At 41.5% G+C, this 21,259-nt stretch overlaps 1 protein-coding gene across 1 annotated transcript in view; it reads right to left on the bottom strand.

Moving 5' to 3' along the window:
• The window catches only part of PLXNC1 (plexin C1), a gene marked incomplete at both ends in the record, with an annotated part of 70,733 nt that overhangs the window by 26,381 nt on the left and 23,093 nt on the right, over positions 1-21,259 (bottom strand). Inside the window, 12 exons of the mRNA XM_082014028.1 lie at positions 1,695-1,798; positions 2,178-2,279; positions 3,319-3,418; positions 6,850-7,041; positions 7,154-7,360; positions 8,264-8,351; positions 10,157-10,336; positions 11,435-11,574; positions 16,066-16,119; positions 16,240-16,315; positions 17,656-17,725; positions 21,101-21,245. Coding sequence (XP_081870154.1) covers positions 1,695-1,798; positions 2,178-2,279; positions 3,319-3,418; positions 6,850-7,041; positions 7,154-7,360; positions 8,264-8,351; positions 10,157-10,336; positions 11,435-11,574; positions 16,066-16,119; positions 16,240-16,315; positions 17,656-17,725; positions 21,101-21,245 — 1,458 coding nt within the window. The remainder of the gene's footprint in view (positions 1-1,694; positions 1,799-2,177; positions 2,280-3,318; positions 3,419-6,849; positions 7,042-7,153; positions 7,361-8,263; positions 8,352-10,156; positions 10,337-11,434; positions 11,575-16,065; positions 16,120-16,239; positions 16,316-17,655; positions 17,726-21,100; positions 21,246-21,259) is intronic.

Here is a 21,259-nt window from a genome sequence, read left to right as displayed (position 1 = left end):
TATTTGTTTAGTAGAGCACCACTCTCCTACCACATTCATACAGCACAAGGCATGTTTGGACACTCCAGCAATGTAAACGATAAGTACTTAGCAGGAAAATTGGTACACAATACATTAAATAACTTGCCTGACATCTCTAGTCTGTACAGAGCTAATAGTGGCAAGTTTACCTTCGTGGTACCAGTATTTCAAACTGAGACAAAATCTAGTTGGAATAATTTCCAGGATGCGCAGAGAAGAGAGACTCGCCAAGGCAAAACAGGAGCCCTTCCCTTTCTGTCCTCACATAATGCAACAGAGTGGCAGACTTCATGCCTTTTTTTCTTTCCTTTTCATTTGCGTAAAGCAAAGCATTTTCACCCAGACAGCTTCTACAGATTGTTACTGTTTTTACAGTGGACTATCACTAGGAAAATATATATTCCTAAAAATAAAAAAACTATTTTAATGCTAATATGCCTGGCAACAAAACACACTGAAAGGAAAGAGATGCAGAAAGTAAGGTTTCCTCAGGCCATCTTCTTCAAACTTCCTAGTGACCCTATACAAACTAGACTGGGGGCATGAAAGCAGTATCAGAAGAGATATTCCCAGTTTCCTTTGGTGTGAGAACTGGACCCAAAGTGTGCAAAGATTATGCATATGTAATCGTTAAATATTATGCTGCCTTGGTATCTGGTATTTGGTGTTGTACAAAAAAAGGCCCTGGTTCTGCACATGTGTTTATCACAATAAGCTTTCAGTGGGATCATACACAGCAATGAAGTGAAGCAGTGTGGAGGTAAGACTGCAGGACTGGGCTGCAGCAGTGGTAACACATGAAGACCAGTAGATAATTCGCATACATACTAGCTATAACCTAAAACACCACAGCACTAACCAAGGGTTTCTACTCATTGGTGCCAGTTACACAGCAAACTATCACCAGCTGAGATCAGAGCTTCTGCCAATTAGTAAATGCCAGTAAGCACTGGTTAACATCATGATGTGATTTTGAAAACTGTGGCAAAAGTACTTATCAGCGTTGTAATGTGCCACATACGTTAAAAAATAGCAAGAGAAGTAAAACATTCAGGAGAAGGCCTCTGGTCCTCTGATGCAGTGGCACAAACCACTCCAAAGAGCAATGAAAATATCCACCTTTAAACTGGACAGCACTTAGGTACTTATGTAATTTTTAAGTATTTGACCTGTATTCATTTGAATTAATGTCTTACCATTTCTGTCAGCAGCTTGGAGTAGAAAGTCAGCACGATCTTAGAGCCATTTCCTCATCCCACAAGTGTAATTAGGAAGTGTCATGATGTTAGCTAGCATGTTAGCTAGCCTGACTGTTACTTTAATTAGCTATAGCATGGAAAGTGAGAGCATGAGAACAAAAAAAGCAATGGATAAATTATAGCTTGCTTAGGATGGCCTGAAAGCAGCTTAGTGAGGCTGGGCAAAAAAGAAATGGATGCAAACACAACCCTTGAAAATTCAACAACGCTGCTTTACCTACAGCATTTAGGCTTGGTTAAATAGAGAGATGTACAGCCTTAAGTGTTCTTTGGTAATACTTGATTTAAGAAAAGTTTCTTGTGAAAACAGTTTGCAATTACTGTGTAGTATTTACTTTAGTTATTTGATCCTGACCTTCCTAGCTTTTTCATTATTAGGTAGGGCAGACAAAGGAAAGACTTGTAAATATTTACCTCTGGAAAGAAAGTTCTAAGAGCAAAGTGTTTGTAGTCAAGGAAGGGAACGGTTCCAAAACTATCCACCACGTCTAATTCATCCATCTGCAGTTCAGCAAATCCTGAAAAAGCAACCCCCCTCCCCACCCAGAGAGTTAATTTAGTTGACACAAAATCATCTTGGCAATTATAACTTGGCCCCAGTAGATGATCCTTAAAAAACAGTTTTCAGAGAAGGGGGGTTGTTTTTCTAGCTGAAGCTCTTATAAGCAGGAACGTACCAATGAATTTTCTTTTCACTTTTGTTGAAGGAAATATTACATGCAATCCTATTAGCTCAGTGCTACCTGCAGTGCACACCAACATTAAAGAGGAACTCTGATACAACACAAAAATATTCTAACAGCTATAAAATTAAAATGTTTATATACTGTGAGATTCTTGACAGTTTAGTTCAGAAATTATATTGTACTTAAGCTCTATAAAGCTCTTTAGACCTACCCTCGCGTATTTCTTTCCGAATCTCATATTCCAGCAGTTCAAGTTGCTGACTCTGTTTACGAGTTAACTCTTTGGATTTGTATCTGGTAACTATGAATGCCGCTAAAAAGGAAAAAAAAAAAGATTCTGAGTACAGGAATTGCAGAACAGATAACCCCTATAGAAGACATATTTTAATATCATGTTAAGAAACAGAAAAATTAATATATACTTGCACTCTCCTGGAGGCTTACTGTTTCTGCTGTTGTCAGTGTACTAGTAGCCATGAGGCCCAGTTATCTGGTTCTAAACCCAATGTTTAATAAAAACCATTCCTTGTAACAAGGTCTTAGAGTTGTCAGGCCAACTTTATTCGAAAGTACAGCACACCCTACTATGTACAACCCACACCGTGAGACACAGAATCTAACAACCGCTTCTACAACTAGCAACCTACTTAAAGTAGCACTGATTAAACAGGAGAACCAGTTGTTCTGAACATGAAATCCACTTCCAAATTGTTAATTTCTCTAAAGCTTATTTTGAGAGAGAAAAGGCACCAGATACGGTACCTGTAAAAGTAAAGCACTTTTTAAAAAGAAACCCAAACAAACAAAAGAAGAACAAACCCTCAAACTTATTACAATAAACAGAAATCTATCAAATATATAACGAGGGCAAAACATTTAGAAAAAAGGAGTGACAAAAAGAGGAGGGGTTAACTATTTACCCCCCTCAACTTAGTAACGACTTACAAATTCATGAATGATCTAAATGAGACTGAGCAGAAACACCACAAACACTGCCTAAGGATAAGCTGTTAGGGAACATCTGCCCCAGGGATGGGAGGGAAGCCCATCTCCGACAGCTAGAAGCACCCAAGTTGTGACACAAGGATGTCAGTAGTATGGCTTACCTCACTAAATGGTGGTGAGTAATCCCAGCAGAACAGCCAAAAGTACTGTCTCATGACATACTGTAGTCTGACAAGATGGACTTCACCACCAGACCAGAGTTAACTTTGTCCACTCTTATTGGGAACAGGGGAAAACACCAGACTGCTTGTCACAGTCCCAAACATGTATGTGTGTCTAGGTGTGTTTATGTGTCATGGTTATACCCTTCAGCAAATCAAAAATTGAAAACACATTATTGTACTTACCTATAATGACACCCACTACAATAGGTAGCAAAATAAGAACATACAAATATATGTGCGATGATGTTGGTTTGACTTCGTGCTCAAAATTTCCTAATTTGACCTGAAGAAAAATAATGTCTGTGTTAAAAAAGGACAGGTATCATATCAGCGCTTAAAATGACATTTAATGTACAAAAAAAAAAAAGTATTTGAGGTACATGAAGGACCCTGCTTCTCCAGATTATTGGGAAGACAGCAGTAATTCGGGAAAACATACGTAAACTAACACAAACCTAACTTTTACTCTATTTGATGTTTAAGCAGGGTAACAAAGCAGTGACAAGAGAAAAATCTGGCAGTGTCATTGCGCTCACTGCAAACAAGAGCCCTTGAATGAAGGGCAGGATCTGGCCTCCAGAATTGTTGCTAGACGTTCTGGCATTTTGAAGGGAGGAAGGCACATGTTAATAGTTGAAAACGTTCCCTTGCACTCGATGTGTTACTTTGCTGAGCAGAAAAGCAAGGTAAGACTCAAGATGATAATGAGGGAAGCAACATTTTTGATAGATGCCTGTCCCACAGCCCTCTTCCCTATTTCTTTGCAGAAGTTTCAACCTCTTTATGTAGGATGTAGGCTGTTCCTGAACGTCCGCTTAAGAACAAATATAACATGCAGTACATGTACAACATCCCCCAACGGTCACTGGTCTCGTCAAAGGCAGGACAGGCATCAATTCTTCAGAATACACGGAAGCGCTGCAGTCTGCCAGATGTCAAACTGAGGCATTCACCACTGATAATTATGGCAGAAGACATTTCACAAAGGAGGATCTCAAAGAGGGCTATGAAAACACATAAATAAGGGGTAGCTAAGCCTATAAACAGACTAGAAGTAAAAATACGCTTTGACACAGAAAAAGAATACCACTGAGTGCCAGGGTTAGAAATGACCCTGAGATAATTGAAAAGGAGGGATGGGTTGAAATTATTTTGGATTACTGCAGGGAAGGCAGAGATCTGGTGATTTCAACCACTGGCTTGTCACAGGAGGTGAGCAGCCAGGGCAGCTGAGAGAGACTGCCAACTGGATAGTCACATGGCAGCTACACGGACACGAGCAAGCCCTTCCACAGGGGGAAGGACACAGCCTGCGTATTTCTGGGCCTACAAAGAACAGAAGACAAAGCAGATGTATTTCTTCCATCAAATGTTATTTCTCCCTTGGTCGTTTATATGTTTTCACAGTTCCTATACACAGTGCTTTTGGTCTGAGCCTTCTTAGGATCCCATTTGCCTCTTCCAAGGCTGAAATGCATTGGTGGCTAAATACATTAATCATCCTGTGACTAATATGCCTGACTTTCTCCACTTGTCACGTCCAACCAAAGCATTCCTAAAGCAGAAATTTCTGTTACTCACCCCTATTTATTGAAAATTGAGACAAAGCATTCATTTAATTTTCCGTTCATATTTAATTATCTTTAATCTTCACCATAACCTTCCTATTCAGTGGCCCCATTTCTTTCCTTATCTTTTATCTTGCTTATGAATCATGGACTAAATAAGGTACACTTGAATTAATCCGATTCCTATTCCTAAATTAATTTCAATCTTCCTGCATGACATTATAAAAACTCCTCTGGACTGTTGATGCCTCTGAGTTTTATGTCACCAGTAAATGTTATTAGTGCATGCCTTACTTTTGTGCTCAAATCACTAGTGATATTAAATAGTATCTGTACGAAAATCAACATTACCCAGAGTCAGCTCCCCATACACAGCATCCATGTTAATCACCATGCTAATGGCGATTATGAATGGCTTCCAGGTAATGGGATCTACCACTTTTTTGTTGTTGAGGAAATCACCCATGTTACCAAATAAAGATATCTAGCATAATCTGCTTTTATTAAAAAGAAATTGACATTTTCCATTTGCCTCCACGTCTTACATGGGCCCCTCATTCAAAATACATTGTAAATCTTTATATAGAGCTAAGATTAAACCAGCAAGCCTCATTTGCCTAGGTTTGGGGTTTTTTTCTTGTAAAGACTCGTTTTATATTTGCTGCTCTCCAGTCATACAGTACTTCCCCTCACTCTACAGTTTTATTTAAAATCTTTCCTACTAAGCCTACAATATCATGTGCCAGTTCTTTCTCAGTGCTGTGTTGGGAATGATCCTGTTCCAGCTGTCTTGAAGCCCTTGATCTACCAAAATCTTCCTTCTGTCACAAGAATGGTATTTTCTTCTTTAACACCTCCTTTCAGACTGATCATCCTGTCTTTGACCCCACACTAAATATCCTCTTTCTTCCTGAAAACCAAAGCAAGAATTCCATTTATTCTTGGGCCATATCTATCTTTTAAATGCAACTTATCCTTTCTTCAGAGTGGCCCTACTTCTTCTATGATGATTTATTTAGATAGAAAACACACGTGATGACTTCCTACTTTTACATTTTTCTTGATGTTGGAAAAAATAATTTTTAAGGTACCAGAAGTGAAATGTTACATTATAACTATTGCATTTGATATGCCTTAGCAAAGTGGTGACCTTTCTGTGACAGTCACTCCTACGAAGCTTGCAGGATGAGCATGTGATATTGCAAGGAAACATTAATATTTAAATGCAACACTGATCTCAGAAAGGCTTTTCCATGCCATAACTGGCTCAGACGGCAGGATCCACAGATGGGGGATCAGTTAACAGTGATATGAAATTGAGAATAGCTTCGTTAATCTTTACTATGAGCCATATGCCTTGAAGTCAATAGAGTTATTTCAGTTTTATACCACCATAGACTGCAATGAGAGTCTGGCATCATTTTTCTCCCTTATAAATGGTGATGATTGCTTTTTTAAAAATTCATATCTTCATCTTATTCATGGAGCAAATATCTTAAGCTGACATTTAGCTTTGATATCCATGCTAATGTTCTTATATTTAGGGCTGGCTTTGAGCCATATGTTCACAGCATTTTGGCCTCCTCATAGCATTTGGGTGCACATTGAATTTCACTGCCTTTTTCATCCAGAAATGCCTTCTCTTCTGTCTCAGTGGTGATCCCTATGCACTGTACAAGATCTTTATCTACTGAAGTGGGAAAAAGTGAATGGGAGGACACAATCCTTCTCCTCATGGCCACACTGCAGCCGCAGACTGCTTTTACAGACCTAAGATGAGGGGCTCTCCTGGAGCCAGTCATGTTTTATTGGTGATGTCTGCGCTGCAGCCAGAGGTCTGACAAGCTACTGCTTTCCTGGAGCTCAGCAGCAGTGAGCTCAGCTTGTACTGCAAAGCCTACCTCTGACACTACAGCAGTAACCGGACAGTAAATTAACTTAGTACTCTTAGTGGTGCTTAAGCTAGGCAGGCATGCTTAGATGTGAGGAAGGTAACTGGACTACCAAGCACCAGGAGAACAAAAAATGCATCCAGTTCCTCCCTCTATGAAGAGTATTCATGACCAGAGCATTAATGCTACGTTTTACTACATTTACATAAACATTCAAGCATTGTTAAACTGCAACAAAAGGGAATTCTACTTACAAAAACTTTCACTGTAGAAAAGTCAATCTTGTCTGTTCCTTCCCTTTTGAATTTGCACAGTATGGTGCTACGGTCTGGTTTTTTGGTAATATTTTGGATGCTGAACCATATCTTTTTGGTCTGTGCACCATTCATATATGACAGATAAACCTCTACCTCAGTTTTAGAAATATTCAAGTTGTCATTTTCTTTCTGGAGGGAAAAAATTGAAGATAATAAACAGTCACTAAATACAGTAAGAACTAAAATTATCACAAATTACTATTTTAAATAAGGAATTACAGTTTATTACTTTCAAACTTACATATATTTTTAATTCCAGATCAGGATCCAGCTCAGTGTGTAGCTGGTAGTTAATGAACACTGGGTCAGGGTGATAATGTAATTTGACACATGGTATAAAGGTAGTTTCCACTTTTAACATCATATCAACAACTTTACCCTCTGTTGCATGGCTCAGGCTTGGCGTTAAGTAATGATAGTCAGATTCATTTCCAGGACACCTGGAGACCTAGAAATGCAATAGCAAAGCTGTAAGTCATTAAGTACTCAACAGTGGGTACAGTTACAAACAGAGGCACTCAAAATCATTTTAACGTCTTCCTGACTTCACACAGGTATCTCCTAAACCTCTTCTCTGCGATCAGGGCTGCATGCAGAGCACCTAGCAAAGTTTCTGTGTTGATCCTCTGTCTACCTTTAAGGACATTTATCACACACTCTGCACACTGCTTTAAGGCTGATTGCACACTGCTCTGGCAGCTATTTCCTGCAGTGAGACAGGAATAGTGACAGTGATTTCTCCTTCCTTCCCCTCAATGCAGGTGACAAGAGAGAAGCAGGATGAGCTCTCCAGCACCCCTGGGCATTGGCTCTCCCCAGCTTAACTCCTGATAGAGGGGAGTTGCTACAGTCACCCCACTGGTTATGCCATGGGGTATTGCTGCTGTTTTTTGGTCTCTGTGCGGCAAGCCCAGGAGGCAACAGGGTGCCCACCTCCTCACAGCCTCGGAGGTTTTCGTCCCAAAATCAGCCCCAGTCTCCCACCCCTTGCTGAGGCAGTGGCACCATTTGGGTTCTCAACACAAAGCCAGAGAGAAGTACGTCACCCCCTCCTCCAACAGACCCATATGTGGAGGCTGGGGAGGCTCAAGGACAAATTTGGAGCAAGTCTCTACAGTATAGACAAAAGGCTCAGGGAATTATGCAGGAGAGTAGCTTATGTGTATCCATGATCCTGTACTGAGAATGTATGCAACCATAATCCTAGAAGTGGTCTTATTTATTTCAGTAGGGTGACTGATGTGTACCTGCAAGTGTTTGAAGAACACTGAGATCCTCCTAAAACCTTAGGAATAAAACCTAATCCCTTAAGAGACCTCTGTTTGGTGTTGTAAAGGAGATTAGGACTTACGGTGAGGTTTGATCTCTGATCATCTGAAATAATCACACTGTCCACCACATTAAAATTCCTACCAATCGTAGTAATTTTGCGACCACCACTGTAAAAAAAAAAGGGAGGGGGAAGTTAATATTATCTGTTTTCCCACAGATAATCCTGCATTAAGGCTTCAGCTGTGAATAAACTACTCATGTGCATTTTGCTTTTGTAGCAGCCAATACAATAAAGTCAAACTGCATGACAAGATAATTTGAGCTATACAGCATACTTCCATTCCTTCCTCATAATGTAATGGTAAATGCTTTTGCTACCTCAAAATGAAATGACTTGATAGGATACACATGCATAATTCTTTTCAGGGACTCTCCACCTTGTTTCCTATTCATGCAGCCAGAGAACTAGACCGTGATTTAATATTCTGTCTTGAAGAAAGAGCATCATGGTTGTTTCGCTGCCCCAGAGCAGCCTTGCCTGTGCTTAATTCTTGCCTCCTTCAGGACAAACCAATGGTGCCAGGCACCTCACAGGAAACATTCTCGGCAATGTTCGGACCATCTGTCTCAGCACACACAATGGTGCTTGGAGCAGTTTAAGGTATTATTAATTTCCAGCTGCCTGAGCTGCCCCTCACCTGGAGATGAGGGCATGCATCCTAGCTGCTCAGCTGCTGCAGCTGCCAGCCCAACTTACTACCTCAAATCCACACTTGCCAGTGCTTGATGCCAAGATATCAGATTAAGAATGTGAAAGTGGGTAAAAACCGTGCAAGCAGAGGGACAGGTGGAAAGCTGTGCCTGAGAATATCTTAAAACCACCCTGTAAGTCTTCTACCAGAGCTGTGAGTCTCCAACAGAAAAGAGCAGAAGCTTGAAAAGGGCTCTTCTGGCTTTAGGGAACCTAGTCCTAAAGCAAGTCTGTGCATACCACTGCAGTGCCGAATATTTTCACTCCATTTCCAATTCACTCATACTTTATACTGTTTCGGAGGTGAAGGGTATATTAGTATGAAGAAATCAAAGTTAACTGGAGTTTGAATTCTTGTGTGTGCTGTGGTTTAACCCCAGCCAGCAACTAAGTACCACACAGCTGCTCACTCACTCCCTACCCCCCCGTGGAATGGGGGAGATAAATTGTAAAAAAAAAGTAAAATTCACAGGTTGAGATAGAGACAGTTTAATAGGACAGAAAAGGAAGGGAATATTAATATTATTATATTAATATTATTATATTAATAACAATAATAATAATATACAAAACAAGTGATGCACAATGCAATGGCTCACCACCTACTGACCAATGCCCAGTCGGTTCCTGAGCCATGGTGATCCTGCCCAATTCCCCCCCGTTTATATACTGAGCATGACATCATATGATATGGAGTATCCCTTTGGCCAGTTTGGGTCAGCTGTCCTGGCTGTGCCCCCTCCAAGCTTCTCGCTGGCAGAGCATGAGAAGCTGAGAAGTCCTTGACTAGTGTAAGAACTACTTAGCAACAACTTAAAAGATCAAACTGTTACCAACATTATTCTCATCCTAAATCCAAAACATAGCACTATACCAGCTACTAGGAAGAAAATTAACTCTTATCCCAGCTGAAACCAGGACAGAGTGCTACCCATATTTTGGATTTAGCTTTAGCATGAAGACACTATTTTTGACTTCTACAAAGGAGACCTGGGGTGGGCAGGATGGACTTTACAGAACACAGAACCCATCTTGCAGCTATCATGACCCTTTCTGAGTGTTAAATGTTAAATCAGTTCACCGGAGTAAATTCATCCTCCACAACAGGTTATAGCAGCCATCCAAATTTACATCAGCTGCAGGCTAGCTAAGGAGGCTCGCATCAGCTCAGTAGGACTACATTTTAATAAATACATAAAAAGTATAGAAAGACAAAATTACCTGATCCAGGAGGTATTTGGTGTGATTCCAAAACATGATGGCAGTGAAACATAATGCAGGGTCATTGGTGGTGAACATTTTTTCCCATTAGCCTGTATACATATACTCTTGGCCTCTTTACGTGTTGGTGGGAGAGCAAATGTCATTTGTGTATCGTTTAACACATTTCTAACTTTAATGCTGGAGGAGGAAGAAAACAGTCGGATGCTGAAACACAGATGCCACTACGCCACTCATTGGTGTTACTACACAAAGCCTATAACCTAAAGCAAAACATGAGGAGACCAGAGGAATGAATCTCTCTTTGAGCTGCCAGATGGAAGTGGAAAGACAGAACAGGGAGATGAAAAGACAAAGTGGGACATCTTTTGAATGAAGTTGCTATGTGTCATAATAATCACAGAAGATGGTACAGATACTGGTCTTATGGCCTTGGGATGAGGCTATGTAATGCAATGTGTGATTTTGCTGTGTAAACGGTGTACTTTGCTGTGTACTTTTCTGTGCTACCAACACATTAGCTAGTCAAGAATAGGAATCTTCAGTTTCCTTTCCTTTCTTCTTTTTCTCTCTCTTTCCCTCCTCCTTTCTCCCTTTCTCTCCTTCCTCTTTGTCTCTACTTCCTCTCTTTTTCTCCTTTCCCTCCCTCTATGCTTTTGTTTTCTGTGGTCCCCAAGAAATTAATGTTTGAGCTAAAAACTGAACTGTACCATATGAATACTTTTTCAAGTGCTAGCTATGTAAAATGGGCTTGGTAATCACAGGCAGCCATTGCAGCTGCACCTCAAAATGACTGATTTAGAATAAGATAGCCTAATTATCTAGGGGGTTACACTGTGCAATCATCAACAGAGAAGAGTACACCCTGTTGCCTGAGAGATTCCCTTCCTGGCATGGTGCCTGTGCTTTCACAACCAGAATCCTAAAATATATGGGGGATATTTTGAAGCAGAGGAGAGTCAAACAAAAGCTGAGGCTTACCTGTGACCTAACTTCATGTTGCCTGCTGCAAGGCACAGAGGGCCACAGGTATAGCATTGTCCTAACTACTGCTGAGAGCTGCCCACCTACCCACCCATCCCTTGTACCCAAACACCAAATTCATTTCCATCCTTCGGGAATTTAAAGTAGAAGTATAACTGAACAAGTGCAGAGCACCCCCGCCACTGCTGAGGAGAGGTCCATGACAACTGTTCACACAACTCTATTGTTAGAGCAAAATGGGCACAATTTTCATCATGCAAAGTAAATAGCCTTATTTTTCAGAGCTTAACTCACATGTCTGGTTTACAGCCAGTGATTCCAGTCAGTATCAGTTTTATGCCTGATGCACGTGTAAAGTTTTCTCCTTTGACTGTTATTTCACTTTTGCCTAATGTAGAAATCCACAAAGGTTCAATGGAGTGAATGCTGATATGCTATTAGAAAACAAAGCAAAACAAAAAATGGTTATAAAAAGGCTAGGCAGTTAACAGCTGCAAAAACAACCACCACTCAGCAATCCAGATTTTATGGCACTGGGATACATTTTTCTTATTAATTTCAAATCTTGTTAAGCTTGATCCTGGGATGTACTGTCAATCACAACTTCTTTACAGGCTAACTATTTTTACCTACATATATTATATTTCAATTTATCTCATAACGAAGTTGCCCAAAGGAATCACAGTTTGACATACTGGGAGGTAAGTATCATAAAAACCCAGTTTGAAATGATACATTTTTTGTGACCCTTGAAAAACTAAGAAACAACGCAAGACAAAACCCATGGTGCTGTCACTATGAGAGATCAGAGGAACAAATGAAGGCATCTCTCGTGACCTGAAAGGGGGAAGAAGGGTCAAATCCTAGAATGAAAAGTCGAGAAAGAGCCCCAGAATTAGCTTTACCAGAAAGTCTTTTCAAAGTCATACATAGAGCTAAAGGTACAACACAACTGTGAGGATTTTTTGGTATCTCATTGTGATGCTAAGAAGTTTACAGATCTATTTTCCAGCATTTAAGAATAATCCTAGTTTGCTCTGATGCTGTCACAGTCTTGCACAAACGTGGTCAATTTTTAAACTGTGCTTTTCTTTGTGTATCTTTGTATTTACTTATCCTTACTTACTAACACTACCGAGCAAGAAGAGAGATTTTTTTTCCCTAGTGTATTTATTTGATGCATTTGACAGCATCTCATGTTTAAAAAGTTTTGCTGCTTCCCCAGTTTTATAATCACACAGACCATTTCCCCTCTGTGCATCTTTCAGACAACAAACTGAAAACATTCAAAAAACCCAGGAAAATACACATGTGAAACCACAACCTGTTTGGGACCTTCTCAGGCAAATGATTTCTGGCTTTCTTTTAGACTGCCTATAAAACTAGTTTAAAGTGAGTGTTTAGGGTATTGTGGGTATCCTGATTTCTGCTGTTCACCTGTGGACACATCCACTGAGCAGTTCAGCCTTCCCGAGCCTGAGAAGGGCGCTGGTGCAAAACCTCTAGGAAAGTCCTTCCCACTTATCTCTTCGTGCACCCAGGAGCAGCACCAAGCTTTCGGGCTGGTAGCCTGAGGGGACCCCCGGGGTCACATTGCCATCCACTGCAAACACAGCATTTGCCCATTTCAGAAAGGTCCCCGGCATGTTGTCTCCACATGCTACCACAGCCCGCTGAATGCCGGAGCGCACCAGGGCAAATGTGAGACCTGTCACAACTGATCGAAGGCTGCAAGTTGTCCCTTAGGAAAGGGCAAGACAGCGCAAAGGCTGGGGCCAGAGGGCCTGCAAAAGGGCCTCCAGGATGACCTCTGGTATGGATAATGGAGGAGGGCAAAGGAAACCCCTGACAAACAGCCTGAGGGAGAACATTCATTCCCACCCTGACCTGGGGATCACTTTAACCCTTAGTATGCGAGCAGGACAAATGAAGCAGAAATCTGAGAGTTTAAAGCCAGCGAAGCACCAGTGCTTCACTCCACCTGCATCCTGTCCCTCTGCTTGTGCCCAGCCTTCAGCACACCAAGGACAGTCGGCATCCTCGCACAAATCCAGAAGCCAAATACTATAGAAAGGAGCAAAAAACTACTTTGGGACTCTCACCGGTAACCGGCAGGGAGCCCCGAAGCACAGGAATAACTCACTATCACACAAACACACAGAGGTGTGCCAGGGCCGCATCAAGGCTGCGAGCCCTGCAGCGGGAAACATGAGGCATCCGCTGCCCAGAGGTGTGGCAGGACGCTGCAGCACTTCAGGGCTCACGCTGGTCGCTCTGCCAGGCGCCGCATGCCACGGTGTGCCTCAGCTTAGCTTGCCCTGTTTCTTTTCTTGGCCCAAGAAGAAATGGTGGTAAGAATGGCTACTCTGGAAGTTTCAGCCTCCCCTGAAATCCCACCTTCCCTGCAGCTACACAGCGCCGACTCCCTCGCTGCGTCCTGCCTCGGACTCACGGCGTCAGCACAGTGACTCGCAGCGCTGAGGCAAGCTGGCCTCGGCTACCCGAGAGCCTGCTTCCCGGCTTGACCGCCGTGCTCCAGGACAACACCTTCCTCAGCAGCAAAAGAAACCATGAATTTCCTCACTGAATGCAGGAGGGACCGAGCGTCCTTGCTGGGGTCTGTGGTGCCCATGTCCCCAGCGCCAGAGAGCTGCTGACCTCCCAGTCTCTGCATGGCAGGGGGAGAGACGCCCGGCAGCGAGAGAGAAGGGAGAGAGCTGAGAGGCAGTAGGGTATTTATAAAAATCACTAGTTTCGAGGCATGCAATGAAAGCCGCGTCAACACGCAGAGAGACATACAGAAAGCGTGCTCCAGGTCCTCAGGTAATGTAAATCAGCACAGCCCTGTCAACTTCAATAGAGCTCCACACTTCTGAGCTGCAGCCTCCCCACTCCCCCGGACAGCCTAACGCTTCCCTGGGGCTGCATAAACACTGGCAGCCACATCCTCAGAGGTGTGGTTAGCATGGCTGCAGGTCGCAGCGAGATATCCGGCAGCAGCCCAGGTTAAGCAGCCTCTGCCACCCCCGGGACCTCGACCCGGCCCCAGCACAGCCCTTCCCGCAGTGCTAGCACGGGATCCCGAGGCCACACGCAGAACTGGATCGGGGAACTGGACCGGATGAAAAAACAACCTGCCGAAAGAAAACGGTTATTTCCAGCCAAATCAGTTCCCCAGCCAAGCATACTCGCTCAACCACTCCGACTGCTGCTCTGGAGCAGGGAGGGGAAGGTGCATACACGGAAACCAGCAGCTGGAGGCAGGAGGAGGGCTGGGGCTGACACCAAAAGAAAAGTGTATTAATCTAAACACTCGGCTGGGGTTGTGGGAAAACACAAATCCTCTTTCTCAGCTCTCCAGTATGTTCTCCTGAAAGCCCAGCAGTCAAAGGAGAGCAGGATTTCAAATGCAATTTCAAGCCCTCGGAATGAATCAATCAATTCTAAATAAACATCTGCCTTTGGACTGCCTCTAGCGCTTTCACTGCCTTGTCCATCACTGCCTTTCCAAGATAAGGTGTGTGGAAGAAAGCCATCTCCCAGGCAATTCCAACTATTTACCAATGTCAAATTAAGGCACTTGGAAGCAGAGCAAAGAAGAATTTCCTCTGTTCTTTCACCAGCTGTAATGCTTTATATGCAGACCAAATCCAGAATATTAATGCTCAGAAGCACAAGTATTACAATCCCACTTTTCTCTGTGAAAAACAAAATGGATTTTGTGATTTTGTTTAAGACACCTCAGATGAATAGTTGAATTTAAGAGGTAATTCCTCTCTTCACAGGTAAAACTTTGGGTAGTTCTAACAAAACATGCAGAAGGAAGAACACAGTTGCTATTTATACCAACCGTGCTATCACTCACAGAAAAGCAGAAACCAAAAAGTGTAGGCAGCAAATCTCTATGTAATTACTCATCAGTCAAATTTCTCTTCACTACTCATTTCTTTCCTAACACCTGCATGTCATAAGCAACCACTGATGACAAGATCGCTCAGTTTTATGGGAAAATAAAACCATTTTGCCATAATAAAGAATGAAGGGGTAACCTCATGGTTAAAGGACTGGCCTACGAGGCAAATCGTATAGACTGTACGCTCACACACAGTCTATATGATTTCAATAGAGAACTCAAAAACCAGATTCAGAAGGTACTCTGGCACCAGCGACACTCCTTCCTTCCCAGTGACCCAACTTGAGCAGGATGGATGGAGAGTAGCTCCATCTCCAGTTTAGTCTACAACCTGGAAGCAAGGAAAATTTTTCTGGAAGTTTGAACCAGTGATTTACTAACATCCAGAGATTTCAGTTCCTGGATGCATCGTCTAGCCACTTGTCTGTTATGCAGAAATGGGGTGGCACATCCTCCCTTTCCTTCTGCTCCCCTAGCAGCTATGTTTCAGGAGAAGCTGTGATCTGGCTGCATGAAACAAGCAAGAGGTTTGAGACTCTGAAATCTAGTTTTAGAGAGTTGTCTGTGACAGCAGAATTCAAACATGGATTTAAGTCTAGGTAAGAGATTAAGTCCGAGATGTTCTCCTCTGTAGGTTTTTTTGTTGGTGGTCAGCTTGTATGTCCCAGCCTTCAGCACACTGGCTCCTGTGGAATGCCTAAATACAGCATACAGGGACTTTGGCATTTAAAGCAATATTGTAAATACTGCATCTAGAGATAGGCACATGACTATTGCAGTGTTCACTGTCTCAATGCCTGGAGCTGAAATGCAAATCTCTGTTGGTACCTTTAAGCACCAACAATGCACTAAGAAAAAACAGTATCAATCCAAGTTGTGCATTGCCTTTCTGTATAACCAACTGCCTCCTCATCCATATCTCTATTCTTCCTGCAAAGTCCTCTTATTCTAAATAAAATTCTCCCCCAACCCACAGTACATCAGTAATTCCCATCTTAAAATTCTAACTAACCTCTGTTTTCTGCGCAGTGGTGATCCCCTTGGAAGCAGCTGCATTACAACTATCCTGAAAAAAAATCAGCATTTCTCCATGTCAGGACAAGGAAGAGACAGATTGCTGCTCACATGTAAAAAATACAAAGAAAAGGCATCACAGGGGATTCCAGTCCTCCCCAACAAACTTCACCTGGCAGGTGGTGGCAGGAGAGACACGCATCCATTTACAGCTGGCACACTCACCCTTGTGTATACATCGTGAGCAGCTGGTAACACAGAAAACAAAATTTTTGTAAGACACAGGAACTCAATCTAGATTCAGCCATGAATGTGAAATTTCAAGTGACAGAAAAAAGCACAAACCCAGGAGAACAACCTGGAAAACATGTAATGAAATGTGTAAAACACATAACCTGCATTTACCCTCCAAGCCTATTGTTCTGTTGTGCTTATTCTGAGGACAAATTTAGTATGAAATACAATCTGTGCTGAAATGCTGAGCCATAAATTTCCAAAAAGCGTGAAGCAGACAGGACACTTTGGGTTTCATTTTGCTGTGGTTTTCTCCAGTACGTAAGTGGCCAGATAGTACTTTTTAACCAGAAAAGGGCAGAAAACCATCACTGGTTCTTTCACAGCTTGCCTGAACTTCTGTGTGTAGTGCTAGCAAGTATTGCTAGTTTCCTATTGCCTTCCCTTATCAAAATATATGCCTCTTGTAGACTAGTTTGTCCCTATCCTGCTTTGCAATGCATCAGTCAGCATGGAGGAGAGCCAAGAGCCACACAGGCCCTCTCCATGCATGCTGAGAAATGCTCTGATTCATAGAAAGACAGCTCCTTCCCTGTGTTGCTCCAGGGGCAGGGAAGTGATGTGCCACTTCCAAAAAAGCAGGAGTTCAATTTCATCCCAGGTGCCTATGAATTAGCCTCTTTCTATAGGAGAGAAGTGTTCTCAATGGGAACGCTGTAGTTACCTACAGGTTATGTTAGCCAGAACTTCCTAAGTTTTAACAACCACATATCATAAAGGGTTAGGCAATGTAAAACAAACGTTTTCTACTGTGAGCTCTCAACAAAGAGTGTGGCTCTGAAAAAGAATGTGTACAGAACAATAGGTATTCATTATTCCTATTAGCATATTAGATGTTACTTTCTGGTTTAATCATATTCATGTTACCCATGGACCATATTTAAATTGCATCTGGCTGTATTAAAGAACAGCTCCGTAAAGTGACTTTTACAGAATCTCTTGACTCCTCTGATCTAGGACTTATCCTGACTACCACGGGCCCACCTCTTTCACAAGGACAAAAAGGATTTTAATGTCATTGTGACATCCTTTATTATTTCTTCAAGTACCTGTCATAAATTCAGTCATTGTAATGACTCTCCTAGCTGCCAGGGTCCCGTTAAATAAAAGAGACATCAGAAGAAGTAGCTTTCTAATAAAAAAAGAGGAGAAGGAGGAAATGGGATAAGAAAAGGGATTTGACTGTCTTTACTGAAATTTATTTCCTTAATAAATAAAAAAAAAGAATGATCATGATCATGCTTCAGCCCCCTCCCCCCTAAACCCCTCAGTTCCTCAGGAACCAGGCTCTTACTTTTTCAACCGAAATGTTTGTGTGATATTCCAAGAGCTTGAGGACAGCGATGCTTCGAGAACTAGACAATCTGGAAAAATGTGACCGTTAGACATATGCTGGATATTACAAGAAACAACTAAAAAAAATAATTGAGTTGAAAGCTCATGTGCCTTCAGCTGTTCTCTACATGGTATGCATCTTCTCTCATACACACATTCACTCACACTTTTGACTGATAAAAATAACTAGATTTTGTCCTTCCATAGCACCCTTCAGCTGAGTTATTCCAAGACTTTATACACACTCATTAATTAAGCTTGATGCCACCGCTGCATGACATACAAAAGTAATGTTATTGTCGGGATACAGATAAGGAAATGCTACCATGGAGCAGGGACATAAAATCATCTCCCGAAGAGCACACCGTGGTATACTGTAGCAGAGCCAGACCCCAAATTCAAGCCTCCTAATACAACAGACTGTTCTAGTGCGAGAGACCCCAACACACCGTACTTTTCTTTCTTTCTGTCTCAGAGACTTGGTTTCAGAGTCTTCTTTTGTAATCTATGCAGTAGCAATTTTCATCCTATTTAAATCTTTTATGATTGCATGAGTCAATTTGCCATTATTTCAGCTAGCAATTACTATACCAACAATTCACTGGCAGCTGTGCAATGAAAGAGTATCTTCTCCCATGAGCAGAATACCACATCGAAAAGTAGAGTTAGCTATATACCACTTAAGCCATGGCCCCTTTCATCTGTGTGCCTGCAGATGTGTACATCTGTGAAATGAATGACTGAGATCAAATGAAACCCATGTGTGCAGACTCTTCTGGCTTCTCTGTGCTAGGAAGTGATAGCTTTTTAATCCAGGAAAGTTACACAGATTTAAAGTATACCTACCTTGCAAAGGTAGAGAAAGCTTTATCTTTATCACAGGCTGGCTTGTTCAGATGAAAACCAGCTTTGGCTACATTTACATTATTAAATCAGAAGTATCTCCTAGCTCCACACGTCAGCATGGCACTTGGGTGCTCACTGCAAAGGTCACCTGCACTGCTTGTTAGAAACAGCCCTTGAGACTGGTCATATTCTTAAATACCTTACTAAATGGATAGCAAAGAGCCTGATTTTTAAAGGTGTGTTAATGCTTGAGGATGTGGATAAGCACATACAGACATTCTGAAAACCTTCACCAAGCACCTATTTGCATCTGCAGAAATATAGGTATCTGCAGAAATCTGACATGTTGGGCACAAAACTGTCTAAATCACTTGCTTAGGTCATCATATGAGAAGGGTTTTAAGCCATGAGCTAGTGAAAATAGTATTTTACTAGGAGTAGTAAGTAGAAGTAAGGAATTTATCTGCTTCTGTCAGAGTTTGTCTTCTCTTTTAAGTTTGTATAAATACTTTAAAAACAACACCATCAAATATGGTTTCCTGATTTTGTCTGTGTTGAAATTAATGGAACCTATTATGTTCTGTATGGCCTGGGCTGACCTTTCAAAATGCACCAGACTGCACTGAGTAGCAAGTTATTTTCAAAATGCCTTTTTCCAGAAACGATATCTGAAGGAGTTTTGCAAGTGCATCTTCTTGTGAGACTGAGGTTATTTTACACGAGGTACCACAAATAGTTAACATAACTTCCACACTTGCATTATCCACTAATATATCTCAGCTCGTAGGAGCACGTGAATGGCAGTAATACTGGTGGACACAAGCTAAACTCACATCTTTCTGGTTGACACTGTCAAAGGGCTCATCTCTGGCACAAACCACAGGAAAGCTGAGCTAGCTTCCGTAACACTCTACTTTGAAAACCTGCTAATGGAGGTTAGTCCTTAGTCTGAAAGCCTTAGTCTGAGAAGACAGAGAACCAAAACAATGTATTCCATAATTATAAGAAAACACGGCTTTTGGGACTGGGCCAATAAAGGACGTTTTTTCTTCTCTAATGCATATATTCTTCCTAAAAATCTACTGATAGTGTTTACTAAAGACAGCTTAATAGACCAGAATACTCAATGATATAACCCCAGCTGCTAGTGACAAAGTCTTTTCTTCTCAATTCCCAAATCAATATTGGACAGGAACTCAACACACAACACAAAGCCAGAGGAGCTTTTCCCATACAAAGGCCGTAGGATGAGCTCCTACAATCCTAATATTCCAGGGAACCTCCTTCAGGGGCAAGGGTCCCTGAGAGAGGGAGCTCTTTGCAGCACTGAGCTCTTCAGAACAACAGGTCGTTGTAAGTTCTGGTTAACATTTCATCCCTCTTTCTACACAAAGGTATTATAAGAGATGCAGATTCCTGCAGGGTATTACATGCCTTTTGGGCTATATTATCTATGAAAAGATAAAGGCAGGCATTTATTTGAATTTTCTCTTTCCTCTTCGAGTCACTTAAGAGCACATGGTATCCTTGAGCTTGCTATCTTTGTCCCTCAGTTTAGATTAAAACTCTCTTTTGTATTCTAAAATAAGCAACTTTAAAAAGGTACAAGGTCAACCTGTATTAAAAATGCTTTGTGCTTCTATACAGACCCTTGAAGCATTGCAAGGGGGACATTTTTCTCTTATTAGTCAAATAAGACTCTACGGTGAAGGATTATCACCTGATCTTTGAGAACAAAGCCTAGAGAAGAGCTCCAAAGTCTAGACACTGACCACCTCATTCTAAGACTTGCGATTGCCCATAAAACTCACAAAACAGATCACATGCATCATGCGTCCAATACAAATGGCTCAGGTCTCTAATTCTAAGAACTACTGGTGAGCAAAGTAGTGTAAGAATTATCGCAAAATGATTCAACCAATAATTCAGAAAGAGGAATGAAATCAAGTCAAACACCAAAAGACGTACCAGCCAAATTGCCCCTAAACCATGACTTTTTCTGCTAATCCTCTAAATGGGAAAATCACTTTCTCATAAGTGTTATAAGCTAAGTTGAAACAGTTAATTGAATGTTGATTATTTATTGTACAGACACTCATAGTCAGACTCTCCTCATTTATGCTAGTACAGTTGCCTGCAAAACCAAATTCTTTTTCAGATGACAGAAGGGCAACAACTGATTCCATAGTTCCAGCCAGCTTGATTGTTGTTGCAGCTATCTTATGCTTCCTTAGACAGTGATCAATGGCACCATGTAAATATACTCCTAACGCTAAAAGATTGCACCGCTACAGGCTGAACTGAAGAAGCTGCTTCTAGCCATAGGCTAACATGTTTTATTACTTCTAGAAAGGATTCCATATTAACAAATCTTTAATTATCAAGAATAGTGTGAGTATACTCAAATCACTTGACAAAACAGGTGTATTTTTTTTCAATGACATTTAATAAAAAGCATTACCTACTCCCACACTCATTAGGCCTATGTTTATGCTCAGTTCTCCTCAGTAATAAAGGACAGTGAATAAGCATTAAATACATGTAATAGCAAAACATACCATTATCACTTATCACCGGAGTGGTTAGATTGCAGAAACAGGATGAGTTTTTCAGCACTACATTTTCATAAAATATTTCAACAGGCTTTACAATTTTTATCATACAGGAAGTAAGGATTTTGCTTATGCTTGCAGCCACCACAACCTATAAAGCAATAA

This window comes from Phaethon aethereus, assembly GCF_964289735.1.
Source record: "Phaethon aethereus genome assembly, chromosome: 1".
Lineage (NCBI taxonomy): Eukaryota > Metazoa > Chordata > Aves > Phaethontiformes > Phaethontidae > Phaethon > Phaethon aethereus.
The sequence above is the reverse complement of the archived record's forward strand: the minus strand, read 5'-3'. Positions and strand labels throughout refer to the sequence as shown.